General features: G+C 38.6%; 1 protein-coding gene across 3 annotated transcripts; it reads left to right on the forward strand.

The window, feature by feature from the left end:
* Positions 1 to 327: 327 nt before the first annotated feature.
* Positions 328 to 24,881, forward strand: itga6a (integrin, alpha 6a). Of its 3 annotated transcripts, XM_042494320.1 has the most exons (26): positions 328 to 575; positions 11,351 to 11,475; positions 11,571 to 11,650; positions 11,762 to 12,023; positions 12,186 to 12,317; positions 13,861 to 14,074; positions 14,288 to 14,481; positions 14,567 to 14,661; positions 16,236 to 16,363; positions 16,444 to 16,533; positions 16,619 to 16,680; positions 16,777 to 16,946; positions 17,448 to 17,591; positions 17,691 to 17,806; positions 18,197 to 18,359; positions 19,212 to 19,298; positions 19,384 to 19,463; positions 19,557 to 19,634; positions 19,726 to 19,828; positions 19,938 to 20,114; positions 21,194 to 21,283; positions 21,425 to 21,532; positions 21,619 to 21,717; positions 21,792 to 21,917; positions 22,969 to 23,096; positions 23,890 to 23,976. In XM_042494320.1, the coding sequence occupies exons 1-25, from the start codon at positions 394 to 396 to the stop codon at positions 23,074 to 23,076; spliced, it is 3,213 nt and encodes a 1,070-aa protein (XP_042350254.1). In that variant the 5' UTR covers positions 328 to 393; the 3' UTR covers positions 23,077 to 23,096; positions 23,890 to 23,976. The 3 variants fall into 3 exon arrangements, with proteins under 3 accessions (XP_042350254.1, XP_042350252.1, XP_042350253.1); XM_042494318.1 differs by lacking the exon at positions 22,969 to 23,096 and having other exon boundaries at positions 23,890 to 24,881; XM_042494319.1 differs by lacking the exon at positions 22,969 to 23,096 and having other exon boundaries at positions 11,571 to 11,647; positions 23,890 to 24,881.
* Positions 24,882 to 26,412: the final 1,531 nt, after the last annotated feature.

The following is a 26,412-nucleotide window of genomic DNA, read 5'->3' on the forward strand; positions in this document are numbered from 1 at the left end:
GTTTGTAGCTCCTCCCATAATCCAGATATATGCAAAAAGTATACCTCTATTCAGAATCAAAGTGGAGGGCTGAAACCTGTCATACAAGGATTAAATTATAGAAAACAACTAAATTCACTGCCTTTTTAAAGGCATGTAATCATAGCCCACCTCAAATTTAGATGATCCAAAACAAAAACAAAAACCTGACTGTCCTTTTTTTCTTTAACGGCTTCATATCAGTGGTGCTGTTCGCCCTGGTGACCGGAGGGGGCGCTGTGGAGCGCAGAGCCCGCCGGGTGAAGCTCCAGCAGCGGCCGCCTCCAGTCAAACGGCACCGGGCAGAGCGGAGAGGAGCAGCGGGGTCAGCGGCTCTTAACTTTGGACTACTACACACATCTGGACTGCGCTGCAATGCTGCTGCTGCAGGGAGGACCCTCTGCTGTTTATGCACTTTTATTTTTCCTCCTGGAGCCAACTTTGGTGGTCGCCTTCAACCTGGACACCAGTCATGTCATCAGGAAAGACGGAGAGCCGGGGAGCCTGTTCGGGTTTTCTCTGGCCATGCACCGGCAACTCAACCCAGATAAGCGCATGTGAGCGATATCTTTATTACTGTACACCTTTACTGCTCTGGTTGCTTTCATCTTTCATCTTTCATCTACTGTTTTATCAAAGTGCACCTGACGAGACAGGTTCAAGTCAGTGTTAACTTTTAACTATTAATATCCTGAATTTATTTCTGTCTAAAATAAGTTTATCCTGGGCAGGAAACACCTTGTAATTCGGGGGTGTTGCCTCTGCAATACTAATTAATTTATTTTCAGCCGTTGCTTGCGGTGTCAGGCATTGCTGCAACATATAAAAGTTACTGTAGGATCTATCTACCAAAGCCCTGTTGCTTGTCGTGTTTTGTTCTACTTGTCAATAGAAGTCTCCCTGTGGTGCTTTGAATATAAAACGGTGAGGAGCCTTAAAGACAACAAGTGCATAAACAATGGTTATCGCTGTGATGCAAATGTGGGTCACACTGTAGGGGCACTGAGAGGAGAGGTGTAATGTTGCATCTGTTGGTCGATCAATCAGTTATAATATATTGATAACTGGCTGATCATTGAAGATATTCTCTGGTGATATTTTGTGGATTTGAAGCTTAAATTCTTATATTGACTAAGGGACTGTTCATTATATATCAGAGGAGGGGGTTGGCTGGGGTATGACTTTCTTTTCTTTCTTTTTTAAAAAAATCTTCACACCAAATGTAAAAAAATCATGACCACCCCCTCTACCATTTTTAGAAAAATATTCACACCAAATGTATTGGAGCCAATGCAACAAGCAAATAGCACCGGGGTGAGATTTATCGCCGAAACAGACAGCTATTTTCTTAAGCAAAATGCAAGTCCTCCTTGAAAAAAATATGTGATGTGAAATTTGATGATTCTCGCTATGATAATTGGTGTTATTTTGTCAGTTATTAAAGAAAAAATAATATTTTAAACTTGACAGTGAGATTTGGGGTTCAGTGGGTATTTAAAATACAAAAACCAACAATTTTAAGTTGTATGTCCCTCCCCTAAGCCAAAATAAAAAAACACAGACCCCCCACAGTGCTGAAAATTTTTTTTGACTTGCTTCCCCTGTTTTGCATCACTTCCTACCCCCGTACACAAATATTCATAGACTGAAAATGAAATAGTTGCTATTTAAACTTTCAGTGTACGTGTTACATTTAGATTTTTCCTGTTATTTGCGGGGTGCTGTGTACAACTGTTAAAGTATGGACTAAGCAGGTGTATTTCCACACTGCGGTTTTACCAGTAAAGTGTGACTTATTAACAGTAATGACAACCTAATTGAATGTAGATGTCAAGCTGACTACTGCATCTTGTTCTCACATCAGTTCTCAGAAAGGTTTGCAGCTTGTGTCAAAATAAGAGTAAACACTAAACTGTTAAGTGTTTACTCAATGGAGCATTTCAGAGAATTTTATTTATATTACCGTGCATACACTACAGAAAAGATGTCCTTTGGCCAGGCCTGAGGATGCAGAGAAGTGTGAGTCAGTGTAGTGAGCCGGTTGGACACGCCACACAAAGTATAACAAAGTTAAAACAGGGGGAGGTAGGGGGGGGGGTGGGGGTGGCATGTCAAAGCCTGTGAGGCTGCATACAGGATCTACTGTGATATCCACCAGTAAGCAGGACCCTGCAGCAGCATGCTGAGAAACATAGATCGCGGATAAGAAGCCCTGATAACATGACTTGGAGAGATTTCCCAAAGATCACAGAGATTAGGCTTAACTTGTGGAATTTTATCTAACTAGTGTTTTGGCTATTGTGCAAAGACTCAGCTCATTGTATAGTGAATGTACTGGTCATGCAAACCATCTAAATATATGTTTTTTTTATAAGAATTTATTTATCCACAAAGAAGCTCGCATTTGAAAAAGGGGCATCTCTACATTTAGTGTAAAGAGAGTGAAAGCTATATTTGTTTGGCAAACAGAGGCTCGAAATGTGACACTGGCCTGATAGTTTGTTTTCAGCCAGTAAAAGTAAAAGGCGAGTGAAGATTCACCTCACTTATATGCTGACCTATATAGGAAGCTGCTCCAGTTTTAGCAAACATACCCCACAAAAATGTGTGCATGCAGAAGCTGTTTCTCATGAACACAGACAATCAGCATTATTGCATCTGTTTGGTTTTTTGGCATTTGATTAAGTTAAAACTCAAGATTTAAAAGTAATTGAAGGCACCATTGATTGTTTAATTGAAAGACTTTAAGCGGCGACAATGTTGATAGTAGTTTTTCAGGGAAAATGCTAAAAAATAATGTTGATTCTAACCTCTCAGATGTGACGATTTACTGCCTTTTTGGTCATATTTGATAGTAAACCAAATATTTTGGAATTTTGAACTTTGGTTTGGACAAAACAAGAACTCTGCAGGTGTCATGTTGGGCTCTGTGAATGGGCATTTATAACATTTTATAGGCTTAACAACACTAGCCTTACCTAAAGATAATTTTTTATTACTGTAACAAATCATTTGTTCTATAGAATATTAAAAAATTTGAAAAAAATGACTGTCACAAAGACCTAAGTGACACCATCAGATGCTCTTGTTGTCTGACCAATGGTCCCAAACTTAGAAATACTCAGTTTATGATCCCACTTGACAAAGAAAAGCAACAAATCCTCATGATTAAGAATCTTGAATTAGAGAAGGTTTGGTGCTTTTACTTAAAAAGTGGCTCCAATGATTAATAAATGATTATAAATCGCTTCCAATTAATCCCCTGTTTCTACCAGTTCTCTGACTTATGAATAAATAAGTAATTGTTTTAGCTCCACTGGCAATTAATTGCTTAAAAAACAACGTGGTAATATTATTTTTTTTCCATCATGAACCCTATTTTTACATGTTTTTGTGTCTAAGTGACTCAGGGAGACAACATGTCTTTTAAGTTGGTCTAGTAGTGAGCGATACTGCTGTAGCCACCAGCAGCAAAATGGATGGCAATGTAACCATTTGGGCAATAAGCACTGACAATGTATGTCCACTAAAAGTGGTTGTTTTAGTCACTGACAGACTCACATTGTCCATACAAGTATCTGCCAACATTATGAAAAAGTCTCAACCAGAGATAAATCTTTTTGCTAAATAGTAAGATCCATTTTGTTAAACTAGAAACAACCTTGAAATCGCCAATGCCAAACCCACAAGACTCCTTTTAAACGAACAGTAATGTGTATAGACAGCGTATTTTCACAGATAACTGGGTGATTTAAGGGTTACTTTCAACCAAGCCAGAGCTGGTGATTGTTGGAACAGTTAAAAGATGAACGCAGGCAGTTTTTCTGAGTTTTATTTTGTTGTCGACTTTGAGTGAAGTATGTTTTTTGATGTTAAAATTCATATTTTTATCTAAATGGAGTCTGGTTGGTTTGGCGATGATCTCAGGGCTGTTTCTGGTTAAACAAAAAGGATTTGAACCTTGTACATAAAGATCTGTCTCTGTAGGGATCCTTTCTATAAAATTGATAGACACTTTTAAAAAACTGAGACTATTTCGAGCCTTCACTTTTAGTGGACATACACTGATGGTGGGAAAATGCCTGAGGGATTGAAACCTATTTTGCAGCTGCATCTGCAGCGTTCTTGCTCAATATTGCACCATTCTCAAAAGTTGTTGTTCCCATGACTCACTTAAAAAACAAAAACATGAGAAAATAAGGTTCAGGTTGAAAAGTACCAACGTCAGCCTTTAACAACAAAATATATTGATAATGCAGTCAATCGTTAGTTGCAGCCCTTAATATGATTGTCTGCTTTGTTTTCCTCTCACATCCTGTTTGAAAACAAGGCAACTATAAAAAACTTAAAATTTCCTTTGTTGAAAACGCATTGTGTCTGTGTTACAGTATAGAAAATCTGCACGTTATTGTAACTGACAGCAGCTCCCTTTCCATGCTGGACTATGATCTCAGCTCCAGATCCTCATGTGACCCTGAGATTATCAGACAGACGAGTCAAGTGAAAGCTCAGCGGAGCACACAGAAGTCAGCAACAGCACCTTCCAACTTAAAGCTGAAACATGTTTCTGATGATCACTAGCAGCTGTAAAACTCTACTGGCTGTCACTGCGTACATTAATGTGATTGGAATAAATCATATGTGAAAAGAGGGGCGTAAAAATTTAATATGTTTGCAACCAGTGTGACTAGATAGATTAAATTCTTCTTATGGTAAACCCAAACTGGCCTTTCATCCCGTCAGAACTGAGAGCCAAATCTTCCCCACTTTACTGCAATTAAAAACAAATTAAAGTGATTTGTTAGTCATATTGTTTACAACCATTTATGAAACTCTCTCCATGTTGTTCCCCTAATGGGTTCATTAAAAGCACAACTTAGCTTCCTGCAGTGTTTATGATGTTATAACATATTTATTCTCTCTTTGGTTTATGATGAGCGGAAGAAACAAGGAGATTAATGTTTCAACATAAGACTGAACATAATGTGGCGTCTTGCAAAAAGGCAACTGGATGCCTTGGTCATGAATAATGTGTTGGTTAATGATGGAGGTTATAACATCCTCCGAATGAAACTAGAGAAAAAGGACATTTGACTGGACATGCACGGCCATCTGTGCATATGTAACCTGATAGATTTAACGCATCAGTGAATCATCAGTCGCAACATTCCTGTTGAACTTCACACTGAAGTTTTAAAGAGATTGTGTAGCCCAGAAAAGGGTTAATAAACAGTCAAAACAGGTGACTTATTGTTGGTTTAAATCTTAATTCTTTACTTGAAATTGATCTGAATCTGTATTGAATATTCATCTCTTCTGTAATGCATATCCAGCCAATCACAGGTCAGCACCAATCAAAGTGCGCACGTGTGTGTGTGTGTGTGTGTGTGTGTGTGTGTGTGTGTGTGTGACAGAGAGAGAGAGAGTGTGTAAACTGAAACAGTTAGAACAGCTGCAGTTGTCCTTGTGGCTTTGAGTGCACAGCTGTGAGAACACTGGACCACATCTGTTAACAAAGACCAGTGAGATCACTGTGTAAACCCACACCAGTCACTGTGTGTTCCCATTTACACCACACTGATAGACACGCTGCATGATGGGATGTTTCTAACAGTTGTAGTGCGTGCTGACTGTAAAGAATATAACCTGCAGCTTTAGTTGGGTCCCACTCTTGTCAGGACAACTTGATGTTCCCAGTATAATGTCTCTGATGTTTATCTGTAGCTACATCTCAAGCAAACATTGCATTGATTTCTGCTGCAGAATGCGAGATAAAATAAAAGAACTGAGTCTTTTTCCAAACCGAAAAACTAGTGTCTGCTAGATAGGCGTGTTGCATGTAAATGTCAATGTTAGCCTGCAGTTACTTGCTAAATTCTACAACTGTCACTTTCCAGAGTCGCTGTTGGTGGTGTTTTCCTTTACCTGTGTTACTGAATCTCCAGCAGTGTCCTACGTTAACACCTGTGAAATCTTAATAGGGCTGCAACTGTGCCCCTCGGAAACTGTTGACAGGACACCTCAAACAGCAAACAAGGTCAATTATGAATCTTTGTATCATAAATTTGGGATCCATAGATGTTGTAAAAAAAGCTTTTCAAAATCTGCGATGTCATCACAATGTGAGGTCTGTGAGACATGTCGGAACTCGTGGGCAGAGCAGGACAACTGGCAGGATGGTTGTGATGTTTTGACGATGTGTTAGGCGTGGGAGCCACCGCCTGGGATTTAAAAAGCAGCTGATAAGCGTTAGCAGCTAATCAAAAGAAGAAAAACAGCGGTTTTGTCAGCATATTGAGAAAACAATGTGGTCCGGCAGCTCCTTACCCTCTGAGCAGAGGAGAAGATCGGCGGCTCTGTGTCAGGGACTGTAAATGATTGTTATTGCCGTGTTATGCCGTTGTTACTGTTACGAAAGTGCTGCTGTCACTAGAGGCCAATGCTGTTGTGTTAAACATCTCTTGTGAAAGCTTGACAGGCCTCCTGTGCCGAGTTACAGGTGCTTATGGAAGATCAGACAGTGGCTGTTTTTAGGGAGGAGTTTAGCGAAGGGTCAAATATTTTCATTAAAGATGAATTTCTGATTATCTCAAGTATTCATTTTGTCAATAAGATGTCATTAAATAGTGTGAAATTCCTGTTGAAATATCCCAGCTGAAGATAATCTAGTCCAATAGCTTGTTCTGTCGTATTTGAAACCTGAAGATATTCTGTCTGCTATCATCTATCACACAGAGAGCACCAAATCCTGATACAAGAATCTGGAACCAGCAAATGTTTGGCATTACTGCTTAGAAAATTACTAAAATGATCTGTTGATCATCAAAATGTATACTGATTAGTTTTCTGTGGATCAACTAAATCAATTGCTGCTCTGAATCTAAAGCAATCCCACTGAATGTGTTGGTTTAACACTGAGGCTGTAGATTGCAGTGGAGTTGTGTTGGAAAATGTTATCTAAATGGTATCTAATATAAAATGATAACGTCGTCAGTGTGTCTAGTGTTCTGCAGTTCGTGCAGGGCTAAACCACCGTAGGTCAACAGCTGAAATGTCAAACTGAAGCTGTCCTTGCAGAGGCTCTTGTTTGTATTTGCATGTCACTGCTTTGTTTGAGGAGAAGGCTTGCAGTTTGGTCTTCAGTCTGACATCAGACCTCCTCGGGAGAGTCCTTGTTTAACAAATGAGGAGCCACGGGGCCGTGGTACAGATCAATGACTTACTGAGGGAAGTGAAGAGTCACAGGGAGAAAAAAAGGGTGGAGAGGATTTCCTCTCTGTTCTTTGAGAAATTTCCTTCACAGAAAATAGGCCGGTCAGCTCACATGCTATTGTGCAGCTTACCATTGTGACATGCGTTATGTGCTTTATCTTTTTTCACTCCAAATCACATTAAAGCAAATTTCATACAAAAGATGAAATTTCTTATTTCAGTATTTTTGGCAATAATGCTAATTATACTTAAGACGCAGCACACAGATTTTTTTTTTCTGTGTTGAAAAATTGATTTGCACTAAAGTGATTGATGAATCCATTTGTCTGAAGTTTTCAGGGGGTTACAGCTGACGTTTTCAGAAGTGGCAGAATAGTTATAAGTCTTTTGGCAAAAGCCCAAGTCAAGCTAAAATCTCAAGTCTCAATAAGTACATTGCAAGTCAGTTCAACGTCACATCTCAGAATTGTGTGTTGATAGTTAAGATAAATTTGAGTTGTTAAATAGCCATGACACACGGTCTCTTAATTTAATATACACTATGAAAATAGTCATAGTGTGTTGCTATGTTCTGTCATTTGTTTTATATAACAAGCCAGCTTTATACTTTAAAAAGTCACCTGGAGATGGTGTCTTTAACCAACTGATGGAGCTAAATTACATTTGCTTAATTAGCTAGCCAGCTACAGCTGATAAATCTGCCAGTTTTCATCTCGGCTGACAAATTTGGTGGTCACAAGCTGTAAATGGAAAGCCTGCTTATGTTACTTTCTGTCAGAAATGAAGGACCCATTGTTGAAAAATGACTTAGGAATTTAAGTGTTAAACATGTCTCAATTTTTATTGTAAAGTGCTCGAGTGCTGTTCAAGAATACCTGTTAATTTATTAATAGACTTTAAGTAGTTTAACACCCAAATAAAAGGACAATTTTCCCAGAAATAATTTCTTCTCCTCTCCAGTACCCCACTCAGCATGTTGGACAACCAGTGGCAACTTCTGTCGCTAGAGCAGCAAAGAAGTATTGACCTCTGGTAAAAAGTTTGATGTTAGCCATCAGCAAAATGTCAGCTTAGATAGTAAAAGACAGCTTTATGGCATTCATTCTCTGTATGTATTAATTCACGTTTTACAAAAGGGTTTAACAATAACCAAGCTCCATAAAAAATGATAGCACTTTTTATTTTTAAGTAACAATATTGGTTCTGTACTCTGTAATGGCTGGTGCTCAAGTCGAAATTGGTAGCAAGATCAAGATGTTGTAAAAAGTTCAAAGATTAAATACAAAACTATGAACCAAGTTGTGGAATAAACAGAAATGTTGTATATATGTTGTTTACAGAAGATGGTTTCACTTCATCACCAAGTTCAGTTACGTTTTCTTCTTTGAAGGAAATTCACAAATGATTTTCTGGTCTGACTTCTCTATGCAGGATGATCGCAGCTGCTGCTGACAGGAAGTCTGAGCAGTTTGGGTTTTCAGTCTCCATCTCACTAGCTTGACAGTGTGTAAAAGGTTACAAGTGCCGTCAGCAGGTTGTCAACGTGTGGAAAGTATCGAGATAAGCTCATGCAATACTTCATTTTACAGGTTCCAAATCTGTTGGTACAGGTCTCACTTTTATCCTAGAAGTCCCTAATAATCTTTATTTGAAGTAATGTTAAAGGACATACACAAAAAGGAGCACAATTGTGATTTCTTTGATTTTTGTCTGTATCACATGTTCTTTCTTTAGTTAAGTGCTGCTGATAATATCAATCTTCAAATTAGGATGTCGCTTAGGGGAGAAGCTGTGGTCACTGAACTATGACTGGACTGCTTCAAATTGTCTGCTTCACTGCTCCTTTGCCCGTGTGACAGGACAATAGTCTACTGTCCCGTACTGAAGGTTTGTTTCTTATCACTAAACACAACAGCTCTTTGTACACGACCAGCAGGCTGAACTTCCCAAATTATACTGCCTGTGAAATATGCAATATGTGCATTAGCCAAAAACATGTAGAGAAATAACTTTATGTGTATTATGTTGATATTTATTATTATTATTATTAAGTAATACTACCAGAGGGGACAAAAGACCAAACAACCAAATAACAGCGGCATTTTGCAGCTCCAGTGTGTGATTTTAGACATCATGCCGGTATTGTGTAGAAGTCTGTTTACCCGTCGATATGTTTTTTTCCTTTATCTAATCCTTATCCAAACCTTAGCCCTAACCCTGAACACCAATGTGGCCGCTACGCGTTAACAGACGGGAAACAATATTCAACGAGGGAACACTTTTTTATACAAGACTGGAAAGCAAAAAAGCTGTGACGGATTTAATGTTTAACACAACAGGTAGACGTCTAGTGTGTCACATAAAATACGCAACGGCAGCACTTTCTGAACAGTAACAATGACATAACATGGAATTAACAATCATTTTCCATCTATTTTATAAGACAGCTTGTCTCGTCCTCTGCCCAGAGGATAAGAACTCCTTGACCTTGTGGTTTTCCCAATTTGAGGACATTTAGAGCTGCTGTACTTTCTCTTCATCATCCATCAAACTGGGACTTTGTGAGCTAAACTTACAGATTTAGTCTGTCATCTGTCTGGTTTAAATATACCGCATTCAGTGACATCAACAGTTTTGACACTGCACTACACTACTATACTAAAAATGTGCTTGGAATAAGTATGTATAGTTTGTTTTGATTTTTAGTACTGCATCTCTCTCTTGGGTTTTGGCTTTTTCTGATGCTTAAGACCAAAGCCTGGTCTTTGACACACTGAATCGTGCCATTGACTGGAAGCACTTGGTAGGGTCTCATGCTTTCCTTCATATTCATCCAGGAGATCCTTCACTGTCTCATGGAGGAACTATTTGAGATATTGCAAGTCCTTTTTAAACCTCTTTGAAGATGATCCATATTTGTCCTTAAAATTGTCAACTATTTCTAATGTTATAATGACCGTGATAATGTAGAAAGACAGAAAACAGAGTGATAAAAAGAGGGATGTGGTGGTTTGATGTAACTTGATGTAACATGTTCGGCTATTGATTCATTAATTATAGCTACAATAACATTTAATATTGTGGAGATATTTGTAGCACAGCTATGTTGTAATTAAGTGGTAGACAAATGCTTATCTGAAACAGTAACCCCAGTATCAGCTCTGCAAGACAACAGTTGGACGATATGTTGCATCTTTTTTCTATGTAGACAGGAAATGCTATTGCTGATATATTCACTGCTGATCTGCTCACATGCATGTACTAAATATAACAAGCTGCTGCACTGATGGTGATGACAGGAAGCTAGAAACAAAAAGTAAATCTCTGTACTATCTCCGACATTGCCCAACCACATTCACTGGATTAGCGATGTAATGCTGTTTTTGTAACTAGATAGTTAGATCCACTCAGAGAGGATCTAATGGCAAATTTTTATAAGGCCTGGCAGCCATTCATCTCACATTATCCTAATTTTATAGCTGCAATTTTGCACAAATTTGAGATTTTTCTTCTTAAGGTGGGGTGGGATATCAGGATAATAATGTTTGTTAAATTTTAGGAACTGACGTTTTGTATTTTATTTAATCAAATTCTGTCATTTATGTATTTTTTTATTACACCAACCTGCCCAGGGACTACAGGCGGAAAATAGCAGCTCTGCTATAAGCTGAGTCAATGCATCTCTCCTTGTTTTATATAAGGTTAATGTTTTATTGTGCACTGTCCCTGTCTAAATAAAATTTCATTAAATTACATGTAGAGAACTGTAAACTGGATTTGATATTATAGTTATGTTTGGAGTTGAGTATTGCTGGATTGTGCAACAAATATAATATGGTTTGTACTTTACTTCTTTCTCACTCTCACTCTCCCTTTTTTCTTAAAAAAAGTATTTTATGTATTTATTCACTTGTTTTCTTTTGTGTTGGGAGGTGAGGGCAGGATGTGGGTGTTTGATCTGTTGTTTAGTAACTTTAAATGACACATTCACTGTTGCATCTGTTTTGCATATTGGACTACTAAACGACATCTGTATGTCTTTTTTTGTCTTAAGATAAAAAAAACCTTAAGAAATTAAATGTCAAAAAAAAAAAGTTTGATTATATGTTTCTTTTTTTAGGCTGTTGATTGGAGCCCCCAGAGCCAGAGCGTTGGGGAAACAGACAGCCAACATTACAGGAGGCCTTTATAAATGTGAAATCACTCAGACCAATGATTGTGAGCGCATTGAATTTGACAGTGAAGGTGAGTTATTTATCTGTCTGTCTGCACGCTGTACTGTTTCCAAAAGTCAGGATTGAATCTAAGTGCTTACATCTTTGTGTTACTAAATTTAAAAGAGGACGTACGTGTTGAGAACAAGGAGAATCAGTGGATGGGGGTGACAGTTCAGAGCCAGGGACCCGGGGGAAAGATTGTGGTGAGTCAAACCAAGCATCTGAACCATCGTTCACAGTAACCTTCATACATGGTGTTGTCTTTTCGGCTATCGACGTAGGAACTTTAACTCAGCTGTGTTTTGTAATTTCAGACTTGTGCTCATCGCTATCAGAGGCGCTTGTTTGTGAACACACCTCAGGAGTCCCGGGACATCACTGGGCGCTGTTATGTCCTGAGTCAGGACCTGTCCATCGACTCGTCCTCTGATGAGGACGGAGGTAACTGGAATTTCTGTGAGGGCAGAGCCAGAGGCCACGAGATGTTCGGATCCTGCCAGCAGGGTTTGGCTGCCACCTTCACCAAGGACTACCATTATGTGGTGTTCGGAGCACCAGGAGCTTACAACTGGAAAGGTCACCAGCTACACACACACACACACACACACACACACACACACACACACACACACACACACACACATTTACTCAGATAATCAAGTTTCTCATTCTGTTATAATAAGTAATGTGTTTTTTTGTTTTGTTTTTTTTTTTATGTGGAAATAAACATTTCTGCAGGCATTGTACGAGTGGAGCAGAAGAACAACACTTTGCTGGAGATGGGAATATATGATGATGGCCCATATGAAGTTGGAGATGAGCATCACTTGAACCCTGAACTTGTGCCTGTACCAGCCAATAGCTACCTCGGTGAGTGTTTACCTGCAAAACAAACGTAACTGTATTTGTCACTGTTGGTTCAACGATGCACTGCACTGTGGTTGCTAATAGAGTGCTATCATAGTGTTTTAATAATAAGCCTGACAAAAATGTTAACACATCACTTTTGTTTCTGCTCCCATTTTTACAGGTTTGAGTGAAAGATCTAAGACTTTGTATACACTCAACAGAATAGTTCTTTCAAATTTTGGTCCCAAATTTGTTAAAATCTGTGTTAGTGAGCACTTTCTTTTCCAAGATAATCCATCCACCTGACAGGTGTGGAATATCAAGTTGCTGATTAAACAGCATCTTAACTACACGTGTGACTTGGAATGGTCTTGAGAAAAGACCACTTTGAAATGTGCCATGTGATTCACAAATGTCACAAATGTCAAATTTGCAATGAAAATTTGAGAGAAATATATTTATTTTGTGCGTGCAAGTCTTAGATCTTTGACCTAAACCTGTGGAAAAAATGGGAGCCAAAACAAATTTATTTTTGTTTAGTATATTTTCTAGTCTTTCTTTGGGATTGGTCATTATTATGAGAAAATTTTCGTTAACCAGTAAAGACACAAGATTGGGGCGATCTTAACAGGTGTTAGTTACATAATTAAGTGCTGCATTGCTGGAACTAGGCCTGTCACAATAACTACTTTTATTGGATGATATACTGCTCCAGAAACAATTTCCATAAATGATGGTAATGCCATTGTAAGACCATTTCATGCCACCGATAAAACGATTAATATAGTAGCATAATAATACAACCTTGCAAAGACTGATGAAGAGGGAATATTCAGACTTTGGGGTTGTAATGAGAGAAATAGTCAATATCCTTTATAAATAAAACATAAATAAATGTTTATGCCAGCAAATTATGTCTCAGGATAGTTTTTTTTCCCGTGTTGGCTTAGGTGCTGTGAAAAACGTGACATCCCCATCCTGCTGTCTGTTCTGGCATCATTTGGCTAAAATTTTGGTGACATATTTTTGCCATGGCAGAATCATACAATGCATGGACATAAACCTGACACTTTTTGTTGACCTCGATGAGTCGATAACCTAATTATTGTGACAGGCCGAGCTGGACCTTAGCCATCATTAATGTCATTAGTTCCACCCGTGTGGTTGCTGTTATAACAATTTAAGTTTGTTGTTAAAAAGATCTTTGAATCTGGTTGATTTGGGAAAGATAGAAATACAAAAAAAGTTGTTTTTTTGATATGCAGTGTATGTAGAGGCTTTGAGAGATCTTGTCTTATCTTACTGGTTGTTCAGGGCAACTGCATGCAGATGGGAGAATATTATAAATCTGTGCAGGTGTTTTTCAGCCTCACTGAATCTCCTCACAGGCAGAAAAGGGCTGTGCAGAAGCATGTGGTTTCCTACATCCTCACAATGGGTGTCAGCACTGACAAAAAACATGGGAATTCCCTGTTTCACATTAGGGAGAAAAAGGGGTAAAAATGAACCTTTACCTCATTGTAAAATATGATATTTATGTCCAACAACATTTCTCACACTTTAGGATTCTCCCTCGATTCTGGACACAGCATCACCCACACACGTGGCCTGACGGTAGTGGCTGGAGCACCCCGAGCCAATCACAGTGGAGCGGTGGTCCTTCTGAGGAAGGAGAGCGAAGCCTCCGGCAGACTTTTGGTGGAGCACACTCTGCACGGGCCAGGACTCGCATCCTCATTTGGATACGACGTGGCTGTGGTTGACTTGAATGGTGATGGGTAGGAACATTTTTCTCCCATTTTACAAAGAATTTAATCCTATAACAGAAACATCTGCAAAGCTTTGGGATTTTAGGAAATTATCTGACTTTATTATAATGTTATCTTATCTGTTTCTAATGTATAACATGAATGTTTTTTCATCAATGGGCCTTCTTTATTTAGGAAGGTTATATTCTTTATACTTATATCTGTCTCCTTTCTTTGATCTAGATGGCAAGATGTAGTTGTAGGAGCCCCTCAGTTCTACATGAAGGAGGGAGATGTTGGAGGAGCTGTTTACGTCTACATCAACCAGGCAGGAAGGTGGGACAGAATCACTCCTATTCGTCTAAACGGGACCAAAGACTCGATGTTTGGACTGGCGGTAGAGAACATTGGAGACATCAATCAAGACTTATATGAAGGTAACCGAACTGTCTTTTTGTAGCTTTATTAATGTTTTCTCGATCAGTCTCTGTCTCTAAACTGTTTTTTTTTTTTTTCATGCAGATATTGCCGTAGGAGCACCTTATGATGACGGCGGTGCAGGAAAAGTCTACATTTATCATGGCTCTGCAGGAGGAATCAAAACCAGTCCTGCACAGGTTTGTTTTGTGGGGCTTTGTTTAAAGTGGCTTAATCTTTTTTTATATATTAATCATAGAGCGCTGCTCATATGTGAAAGGAGTTGGTCACACAGAAAGAATGATTATTTGACTCTGCTGTTCTCCTCAGCTTTATGGACCACATAGTGAGTTTCAAGTTGTTGTTTTGGTTTTCCAGCCCGAAATGTACTCTTTTGGTTTCAATTTTATTTATGACAATGCAGGAAACAGCAGCATAAAAACACAACGTGCAAACAGTGAATGCTGAAATGCATCAAACTAAATGTTAATCAAAGAACTGAAGAGACCTCATGGACAGCAGTGCCTCTCTCTGGATATATAAATAATGTAATATATCCACTTATCAGCAAAAAATCGATTGGAATATATGGAGAGTATGGCCAGACCTTTCTTGGCAACCTACCCATCTACCTAGCACACCCACCTCATCAACTACCACTACACCACTGCGCTGCAGCTCCTCAGAAAGGCCTTTTGAACCGGGCTGGAATACTTAACACTGGCACTCTTGTCTTTGAGAGCATTATGTTCAGTGTCATTGTGCTCATCAGTGCTGTTCTCAGCAGCAGCAGGCAGCTGTTTTCAGTGAGAAGCTCAAAAAAACAGCCGTGCACTACCTTCCCTGCACCAAAGAACAGACACATTTAGTGACTAGCAGGTGGAGCTCTAACAGCCAAAGAGAAAAATATTTCCCTCAGGAGTCGGTGGAGACTAAAAACAGCTAAAAGTAAAGTGAATGCTGCACTTACATTTTCTATTTGGCCAGAAGCATTACTCCAATTAAATGTAAAGGTTGCCCTGTAACTGCTGAATGTGTACAGTAAACAGTGATAACAATTGTTAAGACGTTTGCTGTATCAACTTTAAAGGGGCACACGACTGATTTTGCAGATAAAGAACAGTTTACTAGTAACGGGAGAACAAGTCAGCTGTGGCTCTGGAGGAGCTTTGTCAAGACTGAAAAAATAACTCACAGTGATGTCATAAAGGTTATCTCGATTTTGGCTTAGACTTCTCAACAGAAACCTTTCATTACGTGTCCCTGTGGAGTTTAAAGATTTGGCAGAGGAAATATGTATCATATTGTATACAGCTCATTTCTGCTGCCCTCAAGTGGCCTAAAACTGAAAATGAAAACTTTTGGGGCGGCCAGTTGCTCAGTTGGTAGAGTGGGTGCTCCATGTACAGAGGCTACGTCCTCACTGCCGCAGCTGCAGGTCTAATTCTGGCCTTGGCCCTTTGCTGCATGTCATCCCCCTCTCTCCCCCTTTCAGGCTTAAGCTGTCCTATCAAATAAAGTAAAAAAAAGCCCAAATAAACCTGAAAACTTTTAATTTGTTTATATAAAGCAACAATAAAGCATATCATTAATATCAATACATATTGCTCTGTAACCCAGTTACTTAAGTGCTTACTATCAAAAGTCTGTGACTCTTTTTGGCTCCTGCAACTAAAAAAACAACATTTCAATGTTGTTATTTAATGCATTAGCTGACTCAACCTAAGATTTTAAAGCTTTAAATTTGTCTTAAATTGTTCCTCCTATGTTACAGATTCTCTCAGGAAAAAAGCACAACATGCAACTCTTTGGATATTCTCTGGCGGGGAACATGGATCTGGACGGTAACTCCTATCCAGACATTGCTGTCGGCTCTTTGTCGGACACAGCTCTGATCTACCGGTAATTATTACACCTTAATTACGTTAATTTAAACCCAACTGATTTTTATCAGTAACTTCATTTAACAACTTTTCTTCCAGGGCACGGCCAGTCATTAGCATCAGGAGAGATGTCAAAATAACTCCACATGAAATTGACCTTACAATCAAAACATGTGGCAATAGCATTTGGTAGGTTTTCTAATATTTTCACGTTTCAACAGATCTCATAATCAAAACTGTTGCAATTATCTAAAAATCTGTGTCCTGTCCTTAGCCTCACTGTGGATGCGTGCTTCACCTACAAAGCAAACCCTGCATCTTACAACCCAAGACTAAGTAAGAGATATGGTTTCATTTTTTTTTTTTTTTTTTTTTTACAAATCCAACATTTGCTAAGTTGTTCAGTTACACGTGCCTCCCTTTTCACTGCAGCTGTTCGCTATTCTGTTGATGCGGATGGAGTTCGCAGGAAGCAGGGGCTGCCCTCCAGAGTGAGGTTCCTCAACAAAACACGCACTGAAACAGACTACCAGTTTAACGGCACCTTGGACCTCCGCGGCCAAAACCAGAAAACGTGCATTAAGATAGCAGCTGAACTAAAGGTGAAACATATCTGTCATATGTGAGATCTGTTTTCAGACACAATGATTTGTAGCTTAATTAATTAATAATAAAAACAGTCACTGAAATTAGCTCACATCCATTTTTGCTACAATTGCTGCAGTAAATGCGGGATAAATCATCATTGCATATGTCAAAAAAAAATTTAAATGACAGATGACATTTGCGAGTCAGTTTCTGCATCTATGAATTGACACTAAAAAAAAGTATTTCCTCGGGAATTACATATGAATATTTGTATTTTAAAATCTTTTCCACAACAATTTGAAGATAGTAGTCATGACTACTGATATCTTAAAATACTGAGTGAAGAGAGCCAGTCAGGGGCCAGTTTTGTTACAGACTGCAGTTAGTATTTAATAAAATGTCTGTGGGAAAGAATTGATTAATAACGAAACAGAGAAAGATTTCTCCTGTATTACTGAAAACATGTCGAAGTAAATATTCTGCTCAGTACTATGGTGGCTGTTTGTGATTTGCAGGACAACATCAAGGACAAGATGCGTAGCATTCCCATCGAGGTGTCTGCAGAAATTGTGGGTACTAAACGACAGAAGACGAAGAACAGCCTTCCTCAGCTCATGCCCATATTAGACTCCTCTCAACCAAGCAAAGATGTCTTTGAGGTCAATATTCAGACCACGACACTTATCATGAAGTTAATGGCGAACTTTTCACGGTGGAGAAAAGTTTGAATGTGGTTTTGTTATTTGTTTTTGCTGCAGGTCAACTTTGTAAAAGAGGGATGTGGAAGTGATAATGTTTGCCGGAGTAACCTGAAGATGGAGTACAAGTTATACTACAAACAAAGCAACCTAGACGTGTACTCCCCGTTACACACGTGAGTAAAAAGTGATCTTAAAACTGTCTTAAAAGTAGGTAAAAATCATTCATTTAGTCTGCGTTTTAAATATTTTAATATTAACATTCATTCTGCTTGTACATCCAGCTCACTGCTACAAAAACCCACTGATATGAAAGAATAGCCAGAAAACAAGCTCAGACAGGTCAACAGTAAGAAACCTGTGCAGCATATAACATCAGACAAGCCGAGTTTACAAACTAGAGCTAAAATATATAACTTACATTCACTGGAGACATGACTGTAATGATGCACTACGTGTATGTTGCTTTGCATGTGCTGGATGTGCAAGTGCTGGCTGAAAATTCCCCTTTTTTTTCCCGCACGATACCTAACCTGAAGTGAGTGGTTGTGTTTGTGTATTTGCAGCAAAAACAACATCCCTGTGTTCCATCTGAGTTACGAGAGGAAGGACTTGGCTGTGCATGTGACGGTTGACAACATGAACGCAGATGATGCTTATGAGGCAAAGCTGGTTGGGACTTTCCCAGATACACTGTCATATTCTGGAGTCCGCTCACATCAGACCACGGTAAACAAGACCAGATATAGAAAGAATATTTGAATATTTTACTAAAGAAAAAGTAATACTTCTGCAAAGACATTTAACTGAAGTACGAGTAAAATAAGTAAAATAAGTAAAATAATGACTGTTTTACTGTGTTACATTTATGAAAGGGAAAGTGGGACTGGAAGGAGGGCATGTGGATATGTTATTGAATTAAAATAAAACACATTTGAGCTACAAAAAGGTCATTAACATGTTGCCACACCAAAGAGCCCTTATATTCAAATCAACAAATGAATCCTTTTCCATAGACGGCATTTTGCTGCCTGTGTGTTCAACTGATTATTGATAGCCTCACCAGAATTAAACAGAAAACAAGACAAAACTCAGACAATTACACAAAAATGATCGACATTAGATGAGAAGTTTAATGACACTGCAGATAAAGTGAGTATTATTAGGATATATAACCTGACTTTTAACAGGAGAATAATTAATCACCAAGGAAGACAACAATAAGATTTAAAGTCAACAGAAACAGCAGCTGCAGCCTCAAACACACACATTATAGCAAAAAGAGAGATGCACAGTTTTTGCACATCATGTCATGCACAAACACACACACACACACACACCCACACACACACACACACACACACACACACAGAGACACATACAATGCTAGGCTGCTTAGAAAGTGTGTTGTTATGTTCACCTATCTGGATGTAATTCTGTGTTTTGAGCACCTTGAAGTCCTCCTTAATCTGCTCGAGGTTCAGCTGCTCAGCTCCTTTATTCTCAAAGGATAACATAACCAGTCCACTCAGCCTCTCTGTCCCAGTATAACCAGTTCACTTAACAATGTTTTATTTCCAGGCGGAAAAGCCGATCATCTGCACAGCCAATCAGAACGGCTCTCAAGCAGACTGTGAGCTGGGGAATCCTTTTAAGAGAGACTCAAAGGTACGGACTCGTTTCACATGTTCATGCTGACGCTTCGTTTGTGTCCTTCTATGTGAGAGATAATTTTATTTCTTTCTTGCACCAGGCTACATTTTACATCATCCTGAACACTGATGGTATGAGTCTTGACACCACAGAGACTGAAATCGACCTGCAGCTCCAGACGTAAATACTGCTGCTTTTTACTGCGTTTTGAGATAAGTTGCTATTATCATAATAAAATTCTAGCACTAAATTAATGATTTTTCTTTCTTTCAGAACTAGTGTGCAGGACGATCTTGCCCCTGTGAAAGTGAAGGTGAAAGTAATCATTGAACTGCCATTGTCGGTCAGTGGGTAAGTGTATTAAACCATAGTTTGGCTACAGATTAATATGCAGGGCCTCCAGCATAATGTGGAATAAAGATTTTTTACTTGTTTTCATCAGGGAGGCCAGCCCTAATCAGGTTTCTTTTGGAGGTGTTGTGAAGGGTGAAAGTGCCATGAAGACAGAAGAAGAGATTGGAAGTTTGATTGGATATACTTTCAGAGTAAGTTTATTCTTCTCATCTGCTTCTATATTTGATTTTTACATCACAGCTGCCATATAATTAAACAGACTTAGTCTATGAAATGGTAACATATTGCTTTCTCCTTCAGATAAACAACTTGTGGAAGTCTTTGAAGTCTTCTGTCAAAGCCTCACTTCACATTCAGTGGCCCAAATTCAACAAAGACGGTAAATGGCTTCTGTACTTGGTGAAGATCACCTCTACAGGACCGGAGAAAGTCCTCTGCTCTCCTGAGTCTGAGATCAACTCTCTCAAACACATCCAGGTAGTGTTTTTTAAACCTTTATTTTTATGTACGATATGAACTGTATGAGATATCCAGAGCAGATCTATGATTTAGAGTCTGAGCCGGGATTGTCTGCGCACGGCTCTCAACATGGAGGTAGCTGAGCCGACAGGTAGCAGCCAACAGTGCGAATAGCGTGATCAGTGCTAACAACCGACACGTTCTCATTTCGCTGCTTTGTCAGTTCTAATTATGATGCGGGAGGTAACCTCCAGTATCTGTTGTTGACGTTCCAGTTTCCGCTTGCTACACGCTTTGTGTCTTTTCAAGATACACTTCTGTTTTCACAGGAAATATACAGTTCTGCTGGCTAGATGCATACAGTCTTATCTTAAAAGAAACTTACAAAATAGATAAAATTCTTCTTTTTTTTCGTTTAGTTTCTCATGCAACAAAAAAGCAAATGTTTAGGTTCAGAAAAAAACATTGTGATTTGGTTAAACATTCACACAGGAAACAAACAGTGGGCTCTCAGGTGAAAGTCTGGGGTTTGTTGGACTCATTCACCCCCTCATCCAGCCCACCCTATAGGAACTTTGTCGCTCTTTTTATTTCTAGTTGGCAGCAGTGTTACAAAATGTCGCAGCCCGATGTCTATCATATCGCCATGAAAGGTGCCTCTGCTTTGGTGTCTAACGCTGACATCACTAACAAAGTGACGGTGTTTGAACAGCTTGGGAGTGAAAACAGGTTGACAGAGGTGATGGTGTTAACGTGGGGGGCACTGGAGGGTGGGAGTTCTGCTTCCTCACTGACAAAGTTCGACCACCTTAGGTCAGGATGGTGTTGTTAGTGGTAACCAACATATGACTGCAGTGCAGAGCGTTGGGGATGAGCTAGCTAGCGGGACAAAAACATAAAAACTCACTAACATGCACGCATGACTGAGCAGGCTTTCACAACAAAGAACAGAGATGTGGTTCTCACGGACATGGAAAACCAAGGAAAGTGTATTTTTATGCTATGATTGTCATATCTCTTTTCAAGAAAAATCTACATCGACCAAAAGAAGTCTGCTTAATTTTATTTTTAATTCATGTGTTAAAATGTACTTTCAGGAGTCCTCTGCATCCAGGAAAAAACGAGAACTTGGAGAAAGAAAAGCCGTTGGCAAAATGTCTTCACTGTCAGGCAAAAGAAAAGTTTTGGTGAGTCTTTGTGCATATTCACATTTTGTGAAATCTAAATAAATTCATTCACACAAGTACCTCACTTAAGTACAAATTTGAGGTACTTGTAAAGGATGTGTCTAAAAGTATATACTGATGTGATAACTCTCTCCCTCCCAGACGTGTGACAGTGAGATCAGATGCGTGGTGCTCAAGTGCCCCCTGCAGGGTTTGGACGGTACAGCAGTGGAACTGAGGTCTCGTCTCTGGAACTCGACCTTTATTGAGGTAACACATTTTCATCGTGTCCATGAGTCTCATCTGTGATCTGGTGTGACTGTTCCCCCCTGAGCTGCTGTTTCTGTTTTTCCCAGGACTACGCCTCTCTTTCAAACGTGCATATCATCGTGAAGGCCTCGCTCGTCCTCCACACTCAGGCTAAAAACATGATCCTGAGAACTCCTCACAGCGATGTAAGCAACTCTGCAGCCATCAAGGTATAATTCACGTTTCATTTTGTTCCTAACTCGTTTTTTTGTTGTTGCAGGTGATTGTGTCGGTGTCCCCTGAAGGTGCGGTAGCGCAGCACAGTGGAGTTCCCTGGTGGATCATACTGGTTGCTGTTCTTGCAGGCATCTTGATTTTGGCTTTGTTGGTGTATCTGCTGTGGAAGGTGAGATACAGGGATGTTTCACCTTTATGTCACCCACAAATAGTAATTTAGGATGAAGATAGGACAAAAAAACAGAAACTTAACTGAACCATTTATAGATATTAGGTCAGAAAAGGGTCTGTGAGCAGTAAAAAATATGAAAAAGTTGAAAAGATGACTTGAAAAATGAATTTATCCACCTTGTTTTCTAGTTTTATTCACTGGTTACAGGATTAAAAATAAGATTTTCATCTTTTTGTTCTTAAATATTATTATGATGACCTCGTTTTTTACGTGTTTTGGCTCTGGTAACGATAATCTCTGACATTTCTAGACTATTGGATATCAAGAAATGTTTTTGGCAACAAATAAAGGGAAAGTTTGCAGTTGTACATCTGTGATACAAAATATAATAGAGTGTGTTTATTTGTAGATCAGTCTGGAAGTTAGCATCATGATTCCCTCGACAAAAGCCTATGGGATTTTGGATTATTGCAGAAAATAAGCTCTGCAGCAATGAAACACATATGTTTTCTATACGTTTTGTTCAGCAAGATAATCTTCACAAATGAACACCACTTTTCAGATTTTTGAAACGTAAATGCAGTCGCCAGAAGTAAAAAGCTAACGTTGGGCTATAAACGAATTACACCATGGCCGCATGAGCTCAACGTCGCCACCACAACGAGGCGGTAAAGCCATGTTCAAAGTGATGACGTTCTGTAGTCTCATTTAGTCACTTGTTAGCTTTTTTTAAGACGTGTAAATATTTAAGGTACAGAACAGAGAAAATGCTTTGGTCATATGTCTAAAAAAAGAATAGATGAATTCATTCAGTTAGCGTAGGAGATACAATAATCTGTAGACAATCTGCAAATAAACAAGTAACATTTAGTTTTTTTGTCAGGTGATATTTGAGCATCAACGCTGGACTCTCCAGATAGAGAATTATTTTAGTGTTAATAAGATGATTTTTCTCTGGTGTTTCAGTGGAGGAAATCATAGCAGCTATTGACTGTTATTACTGATTTAGTTTGCCTTTAACACTTCGTCACCCTTGCCTCCCCCTCAGTGTGGTTTCTTCAAGAGAGCAACCAAAGACCAATACGATGCTGCGTATCACAAGGCAGAGATCCATGTTCAGCCCTCTGACAAAGACAAACTCTCTGCCGAGGCCTGATTTATTCTCTCTGAACAGGGGTAAAAACAAGCTGTCAGCATGGACTGTGACTTCTGCAGCGACTAACAAACTCACTTTGCAGCCAAATCAGCTGACTTTGTGCAGAGAACACATGATGTACACAAAAACCTTTCAGCATAAAATAAATACTGAGTTAACACAAGGTTTCTGATGTACGTTATGTGTCTCTGAGTTTTGCCAAGAAATTAATGCATTTTCTCACCAACAGGATTAATATTTTTACTTTTTTTATTGGCAGTCGTTCTGCTCTGCAGGTGCTTCTCGCTGACATCGCTTTTACCGCTTTGCTGTTTGAGACAAACCCATTAAAGGAATAGTTCATTGAAAAATGATATTTTTTTGCATGTCTATTACTTAAACCTGTGTTGCATTTAATTTGAGAGAAAAACTGAATTTCTTGGGGGTAGCTCACCTGGTAGGGTATAAACTCCCACGTAACAGTATTGTTGTCATTTTCAAACGCATGTGCTCGCCCAGGTTTACTACTCATCCGTGCATGACACTGTGTTTTAAATATTAAGGTTCAAACAAAAATGTATGTTTAAGAAGAAATGAGTGTACGTGGTTAAATGAGAATGAGATTTTTCTATAGTTTTCATCATGAAGTAAATGCAACACGGGGTGAGTAATTGATATACAAACTATCATTTGGGGTGTTAATTATTCCTTTAAAGACTGCAAAGCATGCTTAAAATCTCTGCACTTCTCTCTTCTTGTTTACACCGTGCATAAATATTTCTGACATTTATCAGTTTTTATAATGCATCATGTTTTTGAAATCTCCCCTCTCAGTGTGGATTCTTTAAACGCTCCAAACAAGAGGACAGCGTCCCTCGTTACCACGCAGTGCGGATAAAGAAGGAAACTCCTGAATATAAAGACGGGAAAGTCAAACTGGATCCTTTTGAAAAGAAGCAGTGGATGACAACTTGGATCGACGATGAAAGTTACTCATGACTTATGTTTCTGTTAAAATGATGTTTGCAAACAGGTATAACCTGATTTTATTTTTTTTTAAGTTTCAAGCCACAAACACACTGAACTTTTGTTTGTTTTTTAATTCATCATCAGTGATTCTCCTTATAAGGAATTAGTCGTATTCATGTCTTTGAATTTTTACACTGTATAGATGATGAAACGTTTTTTGTAAGTTTTGTATATATTTAAATACATCTGCACACTGTATATTTATTTTTTGATAAAAAATAATTTCATGCAGCCAAAGAGTTTTTTTTCAGTCACGTGCGTCTTCGATCAGTTTGACGAAAGGCAAAGTTTACTACTGTTTTTATGGAGTTGTACTGTCTTACTAAAAGCCGAAGGTCTATGCAAGCAAGGTACAGCTCAGTATCATGTGAATGTGAATCAGTCCAGTTTTTTTTAATGCTGTTGTATTTTTCTAGTTTCAGTACTTACCAACAAAAATGCTTCGGCCCTTTTTGGAATGACATTTAGGTACAATATCATCTTAAGGTGCACGTATGACCATAGCAGAGGTCGTTTCTCACTTCTGGTCCCTCAGTTCTTCATGTCTTCTCACTGTTGTGGCATTTAGGTAGCATCCACTGTACTGTAGGTCATCACTGAAGTCAGACTCTTTGCTTCGCGTGAGGAATCCAAAGGGAAGATGCAACTGAAATGTTTGTTTAACAGATTTAATTTGAAGTGAATGTTCAACTTTTTAAATTGTCAAGTATAATAAAATGCTTAAAAACTGATTGCTACTGTGGAATTTCATTACTATTGGAAATATACTCCTCCTATATAACAGTAATGACCTGGTTAGGACCATCCTGAGCTCAACATTGTGTTTTACTCTATAAGTCTGCACTCGGTTGACAGGACAAAATAAATGTAGGATTTTAAAGGAATCTTATTTAATTTTGTTGGTGGCACAATAGTTGTTATTAATATCCTTTAAAATCATACATTTAATTTATCCAGTCAACCAGATAATCACTAAAGGATGGATAAAAATTGTCTTTTGTAATATCGACATCAAAAGTATTTGTCATTTATTTTATGAATGCCTTGGTGTTGAATTACTTTGGATGGAAATTGAACAGTGCTTTAAAACACTGAAAGGCTTCAATTAGAAAAAATAAAATTTCGTATGATAAAAATGGACTTGATACTAAAAATATTGGGAATTCATTTTTTTAAATGGAAAATATTACATTCATGTATGAACTCAAAATAAACCCAAATACAAGAATTCAAAATAGAAATAGAAAATTACATCCAAACATTACATGTACTGACAGACAGCTAAGCTGAGAAAACACTGAACATTTGCTAATCGTCAAATATTTTTCTTTGATGTTTCGGTTGATACTCTTCTGTATGCATGTATACATATAAATTGTATAGAATTTGTCCTGCATGGTTTTGTCCTTGTCTTTTTGTCTTTCTTATGCTGTGTTTGCAGTGTCCTATCCCCTGTTTGTTACATAACTGAATTTTTAAATATGCTTTTTCAACTGGAAAAAAACGAATAAAAAAAGGAAGAAAGTATCAGTCTGCACTCTCTGATTTCACTATAATACATCCATGTAATACATCCATGACCCAAACACTTTCCACAACACAAAATCCAGTCGGGCCAATCAGTGATCCGCCCTGCAGCTAAAAACGTCGGCAGCCAATCAGGGACTGCGCTATAGCTGATGACGCAACACGGAAGCCGCTGCTTTCAAAACAAAACTAATATCAGGTGGCGCAGCAACAAGTGTTAACTTTAGCTTTAGAGGAGTAAACACAGCCATAATTTAAGTTATTGTAGAAATAGAGTCAATTACAACAATTAAAAAAACAAGAGGACACACTTGCAGAATGTCTCGGAGGAAAAGAGGTCGCCGTTTTTCTGACTGGATTTGGGATCTGATTTATTAACCGGCTCTGCTGGTGATGAAGATGTTGTCGACGAGGATTTCTTCACATACACCTGTGCAGGTGATGTACAATTGCACCTTGTTATATTCTCGAGAATCCTTTCTTACTTTGAGGTCTCAATGGTGGCGAGTATGTCCACTCCACCTGACAGAAAGACATTTATACACGTATTTATACACGTATTTATACACGTAGGAGTCATTCTGATAGATATTTGTACCTGACCGAATGACCTACTCTCCATTTAACTACATTTATACAGGAAGTGGTCCACTCTGGTAGATATTTGTCCCTTATACAATGAGCTGCCCCCATACATACAGGCTGTGGTCTTTTCTGAGACATTTATACCTGACAGAAAGACATACTCCACATTTAGCTACATTCATACAGAAGGTAGTCAATTCTGATAGATATTTGTTC

This window comes from Plectropomus leopardus, chromosome 10 (genome assembly GCF_008729295.1).
Source record: "Plectropomus leopardus isolate mb chromosome 10, YSFRI_Pleo_2.0, whole genome shotgun sequence".
In the NCBI taxonomy this organism is placed as follows: Eukaryota; Metazoa; Chordata; class Actinopteri; order Perciformes; family Serranidae; genus Plectropomus; species Plectropomus leopardus.

Excerpts from the sequence above, each read along its gene's own strand:
- itga6a (XM_042494318.1), top strand. The coding sequence starts at position 394 with ATGCTGCTGCTGCAGGGAGGACCCTCTGCTGTTTATGCACTTTTATTT. Across the intron at positions 16,364-16,443 it reads GACACAGCTCTGATCTACCG|GGCACGGCCAGTCATTAGCA; the intron begins GTAATTATTACA and ends CTTTTCTTCCAG. Across the intron at positions 21,284-21,424 it reads CAGGCAAAAGAAAAGTTTTG|ACGTGTGACAGTGAGATCAG; the intron begins GTGAGTCTTTGT and ends TCTCCCTCCCAG.